Source organism: Emys orbicularis, chromosome 5, assembly GCF_028017835.1.
Source record: "Emys orbicularis isolate rEmyOrb1 chromosome 5, rEmyOrb1.hap1, whole genome shotgun sequence".
In the NCBI taxonomy this organism is placed as follows: Eukaryota; Metazoa; Chordata; order Testudines; family Emydidae; genus Emys; species Emys orbicularis.
In genome coordinates, this window is record NC_088687.1 from 98,134,026 (window position 1) to 98,151,329 (window position 17,304).

Sequence of the window (17,304 nt, forward strand, 5' to 3'; positions counted from 1 at the left end):
ACTCCCCCATCCACACAACCTACTCTGTCATTATATATATTTTGTACCCTGTTATTACTGTGTCTCATTGATTATCATTGTTTCACCAAGTTTCAGTGATTCTTATATCAATATCCTCATTTAATACCAGACACTCAAGTTCACCCATCTTAGTATCAGGGCTGGCCCTAGACCAAATGGTGTTCCAGGCAAGGACCGTCTTTGGCATTTCCCCCTCCATTTGTTAAACTTTTGAATACCTTATTTTTATTGTATTTGTAGTCAATTTCACAACTTTGATGCACAATTTTCATGCATGATTTATTCCTGTCATATAAGATGAATAATTTGCATGCTAGGATCTGTAAATCTGTATTTATCCATGCCATATATAAGGAAATAAAAAAAATCATTTCCTCTAAGCTTATAGAAACTTTTTAATTTTAAGAATAACTGAAATTTACTAATATCAAGAAACTGAACTGTTCACCAACATTGGGTGGACCAGTATTAAATAGTGTTACAGTAGGTGACAGCCTTAGACTGTTAACGCTAGTCTGTTAGTTCAAAATGTCGCTTTTCTCGTCTTTGCCCTCGCGAACTGAAGCACAGGGTCAGAGAGATCCAAAGACTGGCCAATGGCATTTTCAGGCGATAAAATAACAAGTGACAACAGTCGCTCATCAGCCATCATCAATCAAAGATATGTTTTAATGAGCCTGAGCTTCGAAAAGCTGCACTCACCACTCGCGACTGTGACTGGCAGTGTGAGCAGAATCCTCGGAGCTATCCACACATTAGGAAAAGTGTCCTTCAGCTCTGCATCATGAATGAATTGAAGAACTTGGAGTGGAGAGTGCTTCCTTTGTGGCAAATGTGACACATGTTGTCCAATTCGACAGAGGTTTTTATCATTGACGTCCGAACATTCCCCATGTGTCAGTGTCCAGTGAAGTCCATATAATTGTTCAAGAGTGTTTTCCTGTTCGCCAGCAGCTTACTAAGGTCAGACAAAAATCTCCAGGTCTTTTCGTGGAGCTTCATTTATCCGAACCTTTCTTTGATGTACACTTGAGCAGTGTCAATGAGTGAACAAAAAATCTCCCTCTTGAATTTTTCTTCTGAGCTTCCCATTACCTCATCTCTGCCCTCGCAACCAAACTCTCTCTTCTTCCAATGAATATGAGTGTCTTTGAAGACAGGCTCAACTCCTAAGTTTTCCGCCATTTCTTTGGCAACAACAATGGCATCTCCAAATCTATTTTCTCTGTAGGCCACAATGAAATCAAGGCAGTTTCTCATCAAAGTAGTAGCGGTCGCGATGTCCATCAACTGAGTTTGTAATGGCTTGCTTATAATGGAGTAGGATATCATGCCAAACCACAACTGAGATCAGAAATTTGAAGTCAGTGATCTGGATTGCCAGGCTTTGCACCTCGTGTCGGATTCCGGCCTTGGCTTTACTCAACTGCGCCAGTTCTATCAGTCAATTGGTACCTCACTGGCCTTGCACTGTCAATGTGGCTCTTCCAGTGAGTATCACTTATCGGTTTCATAGTCAGATTTTAATATTGTCCATGGGGATCTTCTGCCTGATTGTTGATGCTGAAAACAGGATGTATATCCTTTGTAGTACTCCAAAGAGAGATGCTGAATCTAAAAAAGATGACTCTGCATTTGACACAACCAGGCTGATGGAATGGCACCCACAAGGCACGAAGAAAGCTCTTGGATTCAGCGCAAGGATCCTTGCCTTGACACCACTGTTTCTTCTCTTCATGTTCGCACCATTGTCACAATATCACAGCTGGGCTCACTTCACTTCATTCTTCTGTCTCACTGGCAATGCCCTGCCCCTTATATACTCGCGAGGGCATGGCTGACAATATTCCAGGAAGAAAATGTAGTTCTCAGAAAGTCTAGAAGATTTCACAAGATTCTATAAAGGTTCAGAACATTCTAAAAGGTTCATAAAAAATGAAGCCACATATGGAATACCTGAAACATTTTACTTCAAACATTCTATTTTCCCTTTTGTCACTAACAACAAAAACAGCACCCCAAGCTTGGTGCCCCCCAAGCCTAGCAGTGGTCGCTTGCTCCTAAATCCAGCCTTGCTTAATATTTAGACTAAGCATTTGTATACACTTATCAAATTTATCAATATTTAGTTGTCTGCCTTCATGTGAGGTAATTGAATGGGACTCTCTCATTTGACTATCTCTCTTCAGTTCCTGCCTGCACTTTATTAACTTCTATCCTCTCCTCTTTAATAGATCCTCCCCTAAGGGATGTCTCTGTCTGAACTGTGTGCTCCTCCGCACCTGTAGGTTTCCCCCCACCCCTTAGTTTAAAAACTCCTGTATGACCTATTTAATTTTAAATGACAGCAGTCTGGTTCCATTTTGGCTTAGGTGGAGCCCATCCTTCCTGTATTGACTCCTCCTTTTCCAAAAGGTTCCCCAGTTCCTAATAAACCTGAAACCATCCTCCCTACACTACCTTCTCATCCATGCATTGAGACCATGCAGTTTTGCCTCTCTAACTGACCCTGCACGTGGAACTGAAAGTGTTTCAGAGAATGCTACCATGGGGGTCCTGGATTTGAATCTCTTACCTAGCAGCCTCCCCATTTTATAAATGCTTTTGGACCCTGAGAACACATATATCACGTTGGTAGATGTGCAGGTGAACGAGCCCCTGATGGTGTGGCTGACGTGGTTAGGTCCTATGATGGTGTCACTTGAATAGATATGTGGACAGAGCTGGCATCGGGCTTTGTTGCAAGGATAGGTTCCTGGGTTAGTGTTTTTGTTGTATGGTGTGCAGTTGATGGTGAGTATTTGCTTAAGGTTGGGAGGCTGTCTGTAAGCGAGGACTGGTCTGTCTCCCAAGATCTGTGAGAGTGAGGGATCATCTTTCAGGATAGGTTGTAGATCTTTGATGATGCGCTGGAGAGGTTTTAGTTGGGGGCTGAAGGTGAGGGCTAGTGGCGTTCTGTTATTTTCTTTGTTGGGCCTGTCCTGTAGTAGGTGGCTTCTGGATACTCTTCTGGCTCTGCTATGGGTACCCGCATGGCCCCACAGCATGCCAACATCTTTATGGCTGACTTAGAACAACACTTCCTTAGCTCTCGTTCCCTAACACCCCTACTCTACTTGCGCTACATTGATGATATCGTCATCATCTGGACCCATGGAAAAGAAGCCCTCGATGAATTCCATCATGATTTTAACAATTTCCATCCCACCATCAACCTCAGCCTTGACCAATCCACACAAGCGGTCCATTTCCTAGACACTACTGTGCTAATAAGCGATGGTCACATAAACACCACCCTATACCGGAAACCCACTGACCGCTATACTTACCTACATGCCTCCAGCTTCCATCCAGGACACACCACACGATCCATTGTCTACAGCCAAGCTCTAAGATACAACCACATTTGCTCCAATCCCTCAGACAGAGATAAACACCTACAAGATCTCTATCAAGCATTCTTAAAACTACAATACCCACCTGCTGAAGTGAAAAAACAGATTGACAGAGCCAGAAGACTACTCAGAAGCCACCTTCTACGGGACAGGCCCAACAAAGAAAATAACAGAACGCCACTAGCCGCCACCTTCAGCCCCCAACTGAAACCTCTCCAGCGCATCATCAAAGATCTACAATCTATCCTGAAAGATGATCCCTCACTCTCACAGATCTTGGGAGACAGACCAGTCCTCGCTTACAGACAGCCTCCCAACCTTAAGCAAATACTCACCAGCAACCGTACACCATACAACAAAAACACTAACCCAGGAACCTATCCTTGCAACAAAGCCCGATGCCAGCTCTGTCCACATATCTATTCAAGTGACACCATCATAGGACCTAACCACGTCAGCCACACCATCAGGGGCTCATTCACCTGCACATCTACCAACGTGATATATGCCATCATGTGCCAGCAATGCCCCTCTGCCATGTACATTGGCCAAACTGGACAGTCTCTACGCAAAAGAATAAATGGACACAAATCTGACATCAGGAATCATAAGATTCAAAAACCAGTGGGAGAACACTTCAACCTCTCTAATCACTCAGTGACAGACTTGAAGGTGTCAGTTTTGCAACAAAAAAACTTCAAAAACAGACTCCAAAGAGAGACTGCTGAACTCGAATTAATATGCAAATTAGACACAATTAACTTAGGCCTAAACAGAGACTGGGAATGGTTGGATCATTACACTAATTGAATTTTTTTCCCCCCATGTTAAGTTCTCCTCACACCTTCTATGGGTCATCTCGATTATCACTTCAAAGTTTTTTCTTCTGCTGCTACTGATAGCTCATCTCAATTGATTGGCCTCTTACAATTGGTATGCGTACTTCCACATTTTCATGTTCTCTGTATGTATAAATATCTTCTGTCTGTGTGTTCCACTCTATGCATCTGAAGAAGTGAGCTGCAGCCCACGAAAGCTTATGCTGAAATAAATTTGTTAGTCTCTAAGGTGCCACAAGTACTCCTTTTCTTTTTGCGGATACAGACTAACACGGCTGCTACTTTGTAATCTACAAGGAAAGTCTCAGTGTTTTTCTCAAAATTAAATGTACATGCTAGTTTATTCTCATTTCAGTCCCAGCAGTGCAACTAACTAATCTATAATACTAATAGAAATGTATAAAGTGTTATATAAATTTACAACACTTCTTAGGTTCCTGATCCTGCAGACTCCCACCCAAGTGGCTTTACTCACATGACCAGTCCCATTGAACTCAAGGGATTACTTCTGAGAGTAAAGTTACTTACATAAGTGCTTGCAGAATTGGGCTCCAAATGTTTTATTATAATATAATGTGATATAAACATATTTGTGCTAGCAATAAATGAATTGGACAGTAAATGTTGTTGCACTATAATCTACAACTTTGTTGTCATTTGTTGGGATACAACATAATCACCGATCATTTCTATACTTTATTACAGTGCTAAACTCTGTAGCATATTTATCATTTGGGACTTTTACTGAATGATAAACTGCTCTTCAGGCCTGACCCGGCAAATCTATACACAGGCGCAACTCCCACTAACTTGAGCAAGAGCCTGCCAAAGCACCACAGGACCAGGCATCTTATTAGCAGGGCATTCAGGATGTATAATTCACTCATCCATGAAGGCTATGGAGTTTCTGTACTTCCTTTTTGTCCAGAATTATGATCCAAATTTCAATTGCACTTCATTCTTTGCCTGAAATGTGTAAAGCATTTTATTAATTTTCTGTTGCTTTATTTTGAAATGATACATGAAACAAAGTTCGTTAACTCTACAGCCTTCATTCAAATAAATGTATACATGCCATAAGATTGTACTGACCTCGGATTATAACAGTGAATGCATATTAAAATTAATGTCTTTCAACCATTTGCCTTAATCTGGATTGCTCTTCTGCGGTAAAGTCATTCCTCTTAAAAAGAATTTACTTCCAAATATTGAAATATATACTTAATTATAAAACTAGTTAAAAGCAGAGCTGGCTGAAACTTGAGGAAAAATAATGGAAATTTGTCAACCAGCTCTACTTGATTGAGCAATAAGTCAGACAAAAGCAGGTCTTTTCATTCCTACCATATTCTGTTTCCACTTCAAAACTGGTAGAACTGAGTGCAGGAAATTGACTTTTAACCACACGTGTAGTCATGTGAATAAGGGTGCTAGGTCATGGCAAAACTTCCTCTAGTGTCCTCTCTTCAGTTTAAGCATCAGTCAGAGGCCCTCGCTTAATAGAGGCATAAGATTATAAAGAAATAAATATATAAAAATAAAATTGTATTGAGTTAGGCCTAGAAGCTCCACTCATAGGTCAGGACCTCATTGTGCTAAGCACTAAGTGAGTATGCTATCTTCATACCATTCATACCAGTTCTTGCTCCTTTGAAGTCCTTTGAACTTTTGTCACTGACTCCAGTGAGAGCAGGAGTGGACTTTAGTACCTGGAGCCTGAGCACAAACCCCCCAAATATTGAGCCAATCAGATGAGGGGCAGGCAAGTGTGATCTTTAATAAATCAATGACTAGCATTAGGTATAAAGATTATTCAAATGACTGAGGCACTGGCAGAGCATTAAACGGAAGGATTCTCCCTCCTTCCTAATAATCCTGAAAGCAAATGTTCTCCTTCTCAGAGTAATATGTTAACATCCATTTTACACACATCTTTGCATAACTTTTATGTAAGTATCAAATGAAACCTGCTGAACTTGGGGAAACCTACATGGTGATTGATCTCATTTACATTGTTCAAATTAAACATCCTTAGAAGCCTAACTGTGAAGACTGTTAAATATCAAGGAGTCGGGACTTAGGGTGACCAGATAGCAAGTGTGAAAAATCGGGAGGAGGGTGGGGGATAATAGGAGCCTATATAAGAAAAAGCCCCAAATATCGGGACTGCCTCTATAAAATCGGAACATCTGGTCACCCTAACCGGACTCCTTGTTGTTTTTGTGGATACAGACTAACACGCTACCCCCTGATACTGTTAAATATGTACAGACGCTCCCCGGGTTACGCAAACCTGACTTACAGAAATCCGGACTTACGAAAAAAGTACGTTCCGTAAGCTTTTTTTTTTTTGCGTAATTGTCGGAGATGTTACCAACTTACGCAAAATTCAATTTACGCAAGGCGTTCCGGAACGGAATGCTTGCCTAAGTCGGGGAGCTTCTGTAATGCTTCTGGAGCCAGGGCACCTTGGAGGCTGTGGGGTGGTTCAGGGAGATGCATTGCTTCCTTAATGGTGGCTGGAGGCATGACACCAGGCAGGAATAGGCATAATGCCGTTGGGAAGAAGAGTAGCTAAAGAGAGAGAAGGGTTAGCTCCTTAAAAGCCCTTGCCACACTTCAGTCCTAATCTGTAACATCCCAGCTATTTAATGTTCCAGTCCTACATCTCTTAAATAGAAATTTGGTGCAATTGTCAATTGCAAAAACCAGCACACTTCAGAGGAGCCATGATTTTAGCTATGGCAAAACAATGAAATCACTTTCACTGGTGACTAAAAAGGGCAATTGAACAAACCAACCCCCATGTCTCCCAAGCATCCAGCCATTTGAACACTGATCTTTCTGACCTTCATGAGCATTTTAAATAAAACATCCCAGAACATTGGACAGGACAAGGAAATTCATTCTATTTCTGGTGAAACACCCTTTCCTCTAGTTCATTCATTCTCAGGACTGATTATCAGTTTTATAAACCCACAGTTAGTGGTCAAGATCACACTAAATCAAGGCTTGTAAAAGTAGTACCAGACATATTTGTAGTTTAATCTAAACTCAGTCACTCCTACCCCTTCCTTAATTCTGTAAAATGTCAGATTGGGTTTTCTTATGGTCCTCTTTGACATTTTCAGTGCAGGCACTTGGTGATCAGTGCCCCCTACCAGTTGGGTGAGAAATGCCAGAAAAAGATAAAAATGGGATCTACCTGCTGCCTACTGGTTTTTATACCCAAGCCCTCAAATTCCATTACCTCAATGGGGAACAATTCTAACTCCTTCTACTGTACAAAAATACCTTGAGCCATGACACAACAGCACCACAAAAAACTAGATGTGGCATGTGGATCCTGCCAATTGCTGGCTCAAATTCCCAATTTCTATTACCTAAACAGAGAACAAGTCTAGCTATTCCCATTGTACTAGCACCCCCCCTCCCCCCGACCTAGCATATCCAAGCATTACCTCAATGGGGAACAATTCTAACTCCTTCTACTGTACAAAAATACCTTGAGCCATGACACAACAGCACCACAAAAAACTAGATGTGGCATGTGGATCCTGCCAATTGCTGGCTCAAATTCCCAATTTCTATTACCTAAACAGAGAACAAGTCTAGCTATTCCCATTGTACTAGCACCCCCCCTCCCCCCCGACCTAGCATATCCAAGCATAACAGGCTGTAAATACCAAGATGTGGCATCTGCATCCAATTTTAGGTCTCAAAACCCCTAATTCTAACATACAACCCCTAATTGTAACATTGTCTACAAACATATGTAGAAACTCATTTTACACCAAAAATATCTAGACCCGTATTCCTTTCATGACAGATTGCAAATACATAGATTGGGAACGTGAATCCAGCCAGTTTTGGGCTCCCACTTTGCAAATTCCACTGCTTAAACAGAGAACAAGTTTAGCTGCTTCTATACTAACAAAAATTCCAGATGGCAATGCATCTGGGCTCAACAGTGCGATCAAAACCAGGCACCTGGATCTTCATGGAATCTGCCATTTTTTGGGTCTAAATCACCCAAATTCCACTGCCTAAATAAAGAACCTATTTAGCTGCTCCTACTGCACCTTCAGAATCCAGACCCTGATGCACCCCACTGAAATAGCACAGCAAAAACTCAGATCTGGCTGCGGGATCCTGCAAATTTTAGCCACAAAACCAGAAATAGAGAAGACCTATTGATTTTTCAATTCCACCAAAAAAAAAAAATCTGCCCCACTCCCAACACAGCCTGTATCCTGCTGGATCTGGCTAATATTTGGTTGCATAGCTGCAGTTTTACAGTTTGAATTTAATAGCTGTGCAGCTTCTCTTAGCGGCGCACCAGAATAATTTAGGCAGTAGAATGTAGGGGACTGGGATAAAACCTGGCAGGATCCGGTTCTTACCCACTCCTAGTAACGCCCTTCAGGTTGCCCCTTTAAGTGACAGCTGCTTACAAAGTTCCAGCCACTTCTCCTTACTGCCGGGGCTTGACGTCAGCGCGGCTTTCCCGAACTGCTGCTGCTCAGGCACAGCGGGGAGGCAGCGGCGGGCAGAGGCAGGGCTGTTCATGCCGAGAAGGAGCTGGTCCCGCACACCGCCCCTCGCGCGGCACGATAAAGGGGCTGCAGCTGCTGGACACAGCGCCTTGGGAAAGCCCTCCAGCTGGGGCGCAGAGGGGCGCAGTACCTTCTTTGGGGCTAGGGAGCGGGGCCCACGCCTGCGAAGACGCTTCCAAGGGAGGGGGGCACTGAGGGGAGCTCCGGATGGGGCAGTGAGGGGGAGAGGGCGCGCCCCGGGGAAGTTCCCTGCAGCTGGGACACGGAGCCGGGCGCACAAGTGGGCCGAGCCCTCCAGCCGCGCGGAGCCCGCCCGCCTGAGCAGACGCGCGCCGTCCGGGCTAGGGGGGCTTGGAGACGCTCCCTTCGTCCATTGCAGCCATGGCTTTGAAGGACACGGGCGGCGGCAGCAGCAGCAGCATCCTGCCCATCAGTGACATGGGGTCCTCCTCCGCCGCGCCGTCCTGCTCGCCCTTCCCCGAAGTGGTGGAGCTGAACGTGGGCGGCCAGGTGTATGTGACCAAGCACTCCACACTGCTCAGCGTCCCGGACAGCACCCTGGCCAGCATGTTCTCCCCGCGCCGGGGCAGCCAGGCGGCCGCCAGGGAGCTGCCCAGGGACAGCCGGGCGCGCTTCTTCATCGACCGCGACGGCTTCCTCTTCAGGTACGTGCTGGATTATCTGCGGGACAAGCAGCTGGCCCTGCCCGAGCACTTCCCGGAGAAGGAGCGGCTGCTGCGGGAGGCCGAGTACTTCCAGCTGGGGGAGCTGGTCAAGCTGCTCTCCCCCAAGGTCACCAAGCAGGGCTCGCTCAACGACGAGGGCTGCCAGAGCGACCTGGAGGACAGCAACTCGCAGGGCAGCGGCGACCTCCTGCTGCGGGCGGCGGCCGGGGCCGCTCTGGAGAAGCGCTCGGGCTTCCTCACCGTGGGCTACCGGGGCTCGTACACCACGGTGCGGGAGAACCAGGCGGACGCCAAGTTTCGCAGGGTGGCCCGGATTATGGTGTGCGGCAGGATCGCGCTGGCCAAGGAGGTGTTCGGGGAGACGCTCAACGAGAGCCGGGACCCCGACCGGCCCCCGGAGAAATACACCTCCCGCTTCTACCTCAAGTTCACCTACCTGGAGCAGGCGTTTGACCGGCTCTCGGAGGCCGGCTTCCACATGGTGGCTTGTAACTCCACCGGCACCGCCGCCTTCATCAACCAGTACAGGGAGGACAAGATCTGGAGCAGCTACACCGAGTACATCTTCTACAGTAAGTTGCCCACCTGGCAGTAGTCCCCAGGGAGGCAGGCCAAGGGTGTGTTCATGTGTGGTAGGGCAGGCAGGTGTTTTCCTCCGCCAGGACTCAGCCCAGATTGCAGTGTCCAGGAGCAGGGGCCGGTTCTGAGTGAGAGCTTGTGCATGCCTCATTGCAAAACCCTCCCTTATAAAATACTTTAAAATATTCATCCCCCCTAAGGATGGAGGGAGAGACTTGGCAGCATCTATTTAAAGACGTAGAAAAGGGCTAGCTGCCCCCCCCCATCAAATCCCACTTACTGTTGCTGTTTCTTTTGCTTTGTGGGGACAAAGCAAGGAAACTGCTCCCCACCCAAAGTGCAGTAGAGTCAAAGTAATCCTAACTGAGGTGCCTTTGGGAGAACAGGTTGTGGTCCTTCTGCTTCTAATTTGTTCAGATCAGACGTTTTTCCCTTTCAAAATGTCCATAGGATTGCTGCTTCCTACAGTGCGTTTAGTTCAGTCATTCATGAAAACTCATAGCTTTACAATGCAGGTGTGTGTGTATTTGTACCATATGTAAAAGAGCTTAATCTGGAATTTGTAAGAAATTGATTCTGAATACAGTGCATAGGCACTGGCTAATAGACGGACTGGTGCTTGTCAGGTGTAATGACTAATGTTAGGAAGCTGGAGAGAGATTCTGAGTGAATCCACAGTATTTCACATGGGTTTTTTGCATCATACATCAAAAACATAGTTATCGCTAGTCAAAAGCTGTCTAGAGTAACAACCACCAGCCTTGCTTTTATCTCTTTCTCTCTTTAAAGATGTACGTGATTTTGGGAGAGAGCAGTGATGTCTGACTTTGAGGGTTTCACCGTTTTTGTTCAAGTTGGGCTTTACAAAGATTAAAACAGCAATGCTGGAAGCAAGGAAGGGTTTTAATATTTTATCGCTACATTTCCTTCCGTTCTCATTAACTGCAAAATAAACAGACTCCATCTGGGCACATTTTCAGTGAAGGATAGAACTGAACCGTGATGAGAGAATCAACTTTCCAAAGGGTATCAAAGAAGAAAACTCCATGGCATGTACACGGTTCCTTAAATAATTCTTTTATAGTGTACTGTGGTATACTTGCAGACTTCGGGTCTGTCGAAAATGGCAGATGAAATGTGGACGTTTGTTGTTAGACTGCACACTTTAAATCGCACTATGTAGGATGATGACTAGAGAGCGATTTGGACTAATGAAAACACAGCTGGATAGAAAACACCAAATCATTTGGCAGAGATTTTTCTTTCAAAGACACAAGAAGCCTTAAACCTTTTTAATGTGTTGGAGAGTTGAGGTAAAGCCTGTGGAAGAGATAATCGTTTTCCATTCAGTGGCTCCTCCTGGGTTTGTGTGCTTTCATGCTTTTTGAGCACAGGAGGAATGTTTTAGTAAAACATCTGCCTGGGAGATTAGGAGGTAGATAGAACCACTTCTAACTTCTCCCCTAGTAAGACTAAATGAAGCAACCTGTTTTGTGTACAAAACTATAGCTGGGCAGAGGGTTTATCAGAATGGATAGATTTCAACAGCTTGCCATCAGAGGGAAAATTAATTCAGTAATGTATACTACACCGTGTTATGTAGATGATCAGCACCATCATGCTGCTAATTATCTTTATATAAGATATATAACAGTATGTATTAAACTGATATTTTGAAAATTAATTTCCATGATCTATCAAATCACACTGCTTTTAACTAAGACGACAAACACTGAGTTTTAGGAAGGCTTTCATTTCACTTTTCTGGATCGACTTTGCAAACTATTTTAATTATTAGTTTCCCCTTCTGTGTGTGTTTTGTGTTGTGGGGAGATATGCATAGATATTCCTAAATATATAATAAATTTCTGATGTTTATTAGACTGTGAAAATATCCAAAGTTCTGTTTTTTTCCAGAAATAGCTTTCCAAGTACGTAATTATATATTTGTGTGTGCATTATTAATCTAATGATTTTTTAAGATTAATATTCAATAAACTGCACTGATTTTTATTCAAATGTGAAAAGACAAACAGAAATATTATGGTTCTATTAACTATATTTATTAATCCATATTTTTTTCTTAGAACTTTAAGATCTGTTCTTGTCCACTAAAGCATTGCAAAGTTTAAATATTCATGACAAAGGACTTTTAGTTCGGACTGTAACTTTATTTTTAAATATATCAATTATGGTCTTGATTCTGTAAGCCTCATGTGGGTCATGAGAATCTTGCACATGGAGGGTTTACAGGATCAGACCCTATATTAAATTAAATGTTCCCTTAGGGTCAAATCCTGTCCCACTGAAGACAAGAGGAGTTTGCCATTGATATCAGTAGGTACCGGATTTGGCCTTTAGTGCCTGATCCAGAATTATTTATTGTCCCCAAACTATTTGTAGGTCTTTGTTGGGTGATTTTCATAATGTTTTGGATTATGCAGTGTGTTGTATGTTACTGTAAAGACCAGTGCTCTGTTTTACATCACTGGGCAAATTAATCCTTGGTGTAACTCCATGGGCTTCAGTGTAATTATACGAGGGAGCTCATTGTAATTTTTATTTTGTTTGTATTTTTGTAAAAAGTAGAACATGTGGTTAATTTTTTAAAAATATGATATTTCAACTTAAAAATTATCCTTCTGTCTGAGGGTTTTGTTTTTTTACCTACGATTGTTAAAAGTAACACCTAAGGTTCCCACAGCTGAAAGAAATTAGTGAAAAATGCTTTCCCTATTTTTTCCAGTTTGGTTTATGCATTTGACAGCACTTTGTTCAGAATAATTTTATGGTTTCTTTTGTATAATTAGACAGTTTTCCCTAATGGTTGTGTGGGTCTTTCCTCTCCCCTGTTGCTGTGTGAATTTTTTTTTTGTAAAATCACAGAAACTGGCAGAGGAACAAAGGCATAGTGAACTACCTGAAACTACTTTTAAATCATTTTTTGAAACAAACTAGATTTCAGATTGATGGTGTAATTAACACAATTTGTTAAATAGAATAGTCTGATTGGTTACCTTGCTTTAGAAATGTAAAGGCAAGATTGTGGTTGGCCCAGGCACAAGTACCCAGTGGGGGAATGGCTATCCCTTTCACCCCTGCCTTTGTGCTACTCACCATGAGTGGAAAGACTACTCAGGGCTAATGTATTTGCTGGTACTAGATTCTCCCACAGGAAGGGGGAAGCTGACAGTGCCATGGTCTCATCCTCTCCTTACCCACAAGCCGAGCTGGCTGGGCATAGAAAAGAGTGGATACTGCAGTCTCTCCAAATATGGCGCAGCAGCCACACTTCCGCTATGCATGATGGAACATGAGGAGGAATTGGGCCTGCTACAAGGGTGATTTTCCTGGAACTCTCACTGAGGAGGCTGGTAGTAGTCACACTGCACTCAACACAGAGCGGTTCCGTAAAGGTATAAGAGCCCTTCATGTTTTCACAACTAAAGCACTAAAAGAATTGAACCTTATTCTGTTACAAAGTTTTGTGTTTGTAATTTTTTTTTGTCCTATATCAGAATGTTAATTTGGTGTTATGCAGGAAAGAAGCCTAATTTTCTGTTACATATTCACGCTTTCATCTTTCAACAACTTAAAAAAATCCTTTTAGCTATCTTGTTATTCATGTTAGTCTCAGACTTACCAGGCTCAGTGTTAATAATTGTACTCTAATCATATAATAGTCACAGAGACCTCAGGATTTGTTGACTGTTTATTTGTAGATTGTGGACCTTTAACTGTTTTCTAAGAATGACACGCTATGCAGCGATAGTAAGATATACTGATCCATTAGATTAGTGAGAAATATACTTCCAAACAGTTTCCTTAGGGTCAGATCCAGCCCTTGGATACATGCACTGATCACCCATAGGGAACTACTGATTTAAGTTTGAAGGCAGAATGTCTCCTTTAGTCTGTACATTGTACTGTTAACTTCATGCTGTCAAACTTAGTTTTGCTTTTCACCATTAATTAAACTTAGTGTAATAGTATACCTCTAACTTTACTAGGTGTTTTGGTTTGAAATGATCAGCTACAATTTTACCATATTCATTTTTTAAAGCTTACTGTAGATCAAATTGACTTATGATTGTGGTTTATTTATTTAGTTTAGAGAATACTTATCCATAGTTAGACTGCAACCATCAGCCTAACTTTGATTCAAGAACCAAAATTTGTTTGACGCTGCACATGAGGAAGTCATGCAACAGCTTTAACATTTCCTGAAAAGCACAGATTCAGTCATTCCTCCTTAGTGTTGTCCAGAACTCTAAGAAATCAGGTTGTAGTGCCCGCAGTTGTGTGTAAGCTAGTAGGTATGTAATGACTTCTTCATTTACCTATACAATTGCTACATGACCAATATTTAACTTTAAAGTGTGTCTCGGCTCTAAAAAGTGCTCAGTGATCTGCTTCTTGTATTACTAGTCATGTCTGTTTAGTAATCCAAAATAAATTTACTTTTTAATTCATGTTGGCACTGCAAAGCCCATACAGCTACAGGAGAATGAACTGCATTTTCCCTCTGATACATTGAGTACAATTCCCCCCATGAAAGTTAACTTCTAAGTATAAAACAGAATTTATCTGTCTCCCCCATGCCCCAGATGACACCAGAGTGACACAGCTTACTATGTATAATGATGCATACACATGGGGTTAGGGAGAGAGAAAGAAGGGGTCTCCCCGGCTTCTTCTCTGTAGGACACTTCCAAGCTGTCATCCAAAAGTGTTGATTAATTGGCTGGTTGTACATAATATGTGATCATCATTGCCCTACTCCTCCCGTTGCCTCATCTCACAGGGTGCATCACTCACTGCTGGTCTGGCTCCTCCTGGTTGCTCTGGGGATTAGCTCTTGAGGTCAGTACCCCCTTCATGGTTTGTAGGTCAGCATCCTGTCTCTCCCTCTGGTCTGCATCCCCTCTGTCAGTCCCAGGAACCACAGTGTCCTCTTTGCGACTCAGGCCTCCGGCTAGGTCATTCAGTGTTCCTCCCTTCTGGGGTAACACAGTTCCTTCATCCTAGCAGTCCTAGGCAGTCTTCTTTTTCACTGCCCCACAGTATCACTCCCTCAATGGCTGGCAGGGGAGCCCAGGCCCACCCCCTACTCCAGGTTCCAGCCCAGGGACCCTCAGCTCAACAGTCCTGGGCTTTCCTCTACCAGCCCTCACTGATATTTCTCTGGACAGCTTCTTGCCACACCTGGTTCCTGTGCTCTCTCACTCTGTAGTTATACCAGCTCCTAACCCTCCTCTCAGGGAGTGGCTGCTTCCTGCCACCTTTCCTAGTAGCCCCCATCTGTTTCCAGCTACCTGGCTTTATACAGGCCCCACCTGTTCCTGCACAGCTGAGCCTGCTCTCAATTAGCTCCATGCTCCCTGGCTCCTCCTCCAGGTGCAGCCGTGGAGTTAATTGGCCTGCCTGGCCATCATAAAAACTCTTCCAGTGCTGTGAACACCCCAACACACCCCACAAAAGTGTTTTTCATATTGAAAGGGGGGAGGGATAGCTCAGTGGTTTGAGCATTGGCCTGCTAAACCCAGGGTTGTGAGTTTAATCCTTGAGGGGGCCACTTAGGGATCTGGGGCAAAAATCAGTACTTGGTCCTGCTAGTGAAGGAAGGGGCTGGACTCGATTACCTTTCAAGGTCCCTTCCAGTTCTATGAGATAGGTATATCTCCATTACAAAAGAGTAGGCCAAAGTTAGTTCTTTACTTGAAATGATTGCAGGCAGCTCAGTACTGAGATCCTGGTTGGTCACTTTTCAGATAAAGCGTACAACTTACATTTTGAGCTGTCTGACTTCTTTGTTTTTCTTGGTGCTGTTGTGTAATATGGGATTGCCTCCACATGCTATTACTGTACCTTCTTCTGGAAAATCTAATTGGTCTTAATGGATTTCACATTTAACATCTGCTACTCAGTCTGAATTATGGGTGTTGAGAGCATGGTGCTCAGCTGGAAGCTGTCTCTTCTGAGTTGACATGTTTATTATAAGAAAGATCCAGTAATGCCTCGTGAAAAACTTGGAATTTTTTTCTGTTTAGACATTTTTGTTTCACATATAACATTTTATGCTTTCCCATTTTCATTTGTAACTAGTGATACTTGCATGGATTTATGTTGCTTATTTTCCACCTGAAGTCATACCCCTCTGTGAGATCACTATGGTTTCTGTAGAAATTGTCACAAACAAGTGATAATGACTTCATAATCAGCAGGGAATAACCAGCAGGAAGAGATGAACTTTTAGGAAACAAATACTGTGTTTTTATTAAAATAGTCCTTTTTGTTTTCATAATGAAAAAAAGAGAGAAGAAAAAACAGTAAGTGACATTTTAAAAAGTGGAAAAATGCACGTTGATAAAATATTATGTGAGGTGTCAGCTTCTCTTAAAGTGCCAAATCCACAGCTCAGTTCCTAGCATGTATGCGTGGGGTGGGTGGGTCAACAGAAATCTCCAGGGCCCTCTCTAGGTCACAGAGTGATAGCAGAGCCATTCAGTGGAGATTTCTCTAAGCAAGAGAAAAGGCTAAAGTAGCCTCTATGGGCTCTTATGTGGCATCATCTTGGGAGAGAAGACAGGTAGATCCACATAGATGTAGATATTTTGAATCTACCCTCCCACCATCAGGTAATAAATTGGTGGTAGTACTAACTCCCTCATCAATATTTGCCTGCATCTAAAACCGACCATATAGCCTGAAAACAATTCAAAATTTCTGATCATGTCAGGATCTAGGCTTGTTGGTTCTCTAAGACAGTTGCACAGGACCATAGCCAATTTGATCAGTCTCTTAGCTTTTAGAAAACCAAAGCAAAGCAATTATTGAATATCCTGGCTTGCAGTGGTGACAGCTCACACCTTGATTCAGTCTAAAAATAAATAAATTATGCATATTCTATCTCTTGTCATTCTTCCCAAACACAAGTCTCTGAATGCAAAGAGATGATCAAACTGTGCACCTGTAAATTGCTATTATGGGGAAATTATTTATTTTTCTGCCACTTTAAACAAACTAAAATCTTATCAAGTCCAGCATTCTGGGACATTAATTTAACTTGTTAGTCAAATAAGACATAGATTTGGTTTATGTATTGATTTCAAACCATGCAAGAATAAATAATATTCGTATGTATTTTTAAAGTATGTTTGCTTTTATATTTGATTAATTTATTATAAAATCTGAGCTTCTCTACAAATGGTATAATATCATTGTTGCA

At 42.8% G+C, this 17,304-nt stretch overlaps 1 protein-coding gene across 1 annotated transcript in view; it reads left to right on the forward strand.

The window, feature by feature from the left end:
• Positions 1-9,192: 9,192 nt before the first annotated feature.
• Positions 9,193-17,304, forward strand: part of KCTD8 (potassium channel tetramerization domain containing 8) — a 168,018-nt gene continuing 159,906 nt past the window's right edge. Inside the window, exon 1 of the mRNA XM_065405535.1 lies at positions 9,193-10,069. Within this exon, the coding sequence (XP_065261607.1) occupies positions 9,193-10,069 (877 nt within the window). The remainder of the gene's footprint in view (positions 10,070-17,304) is intronic.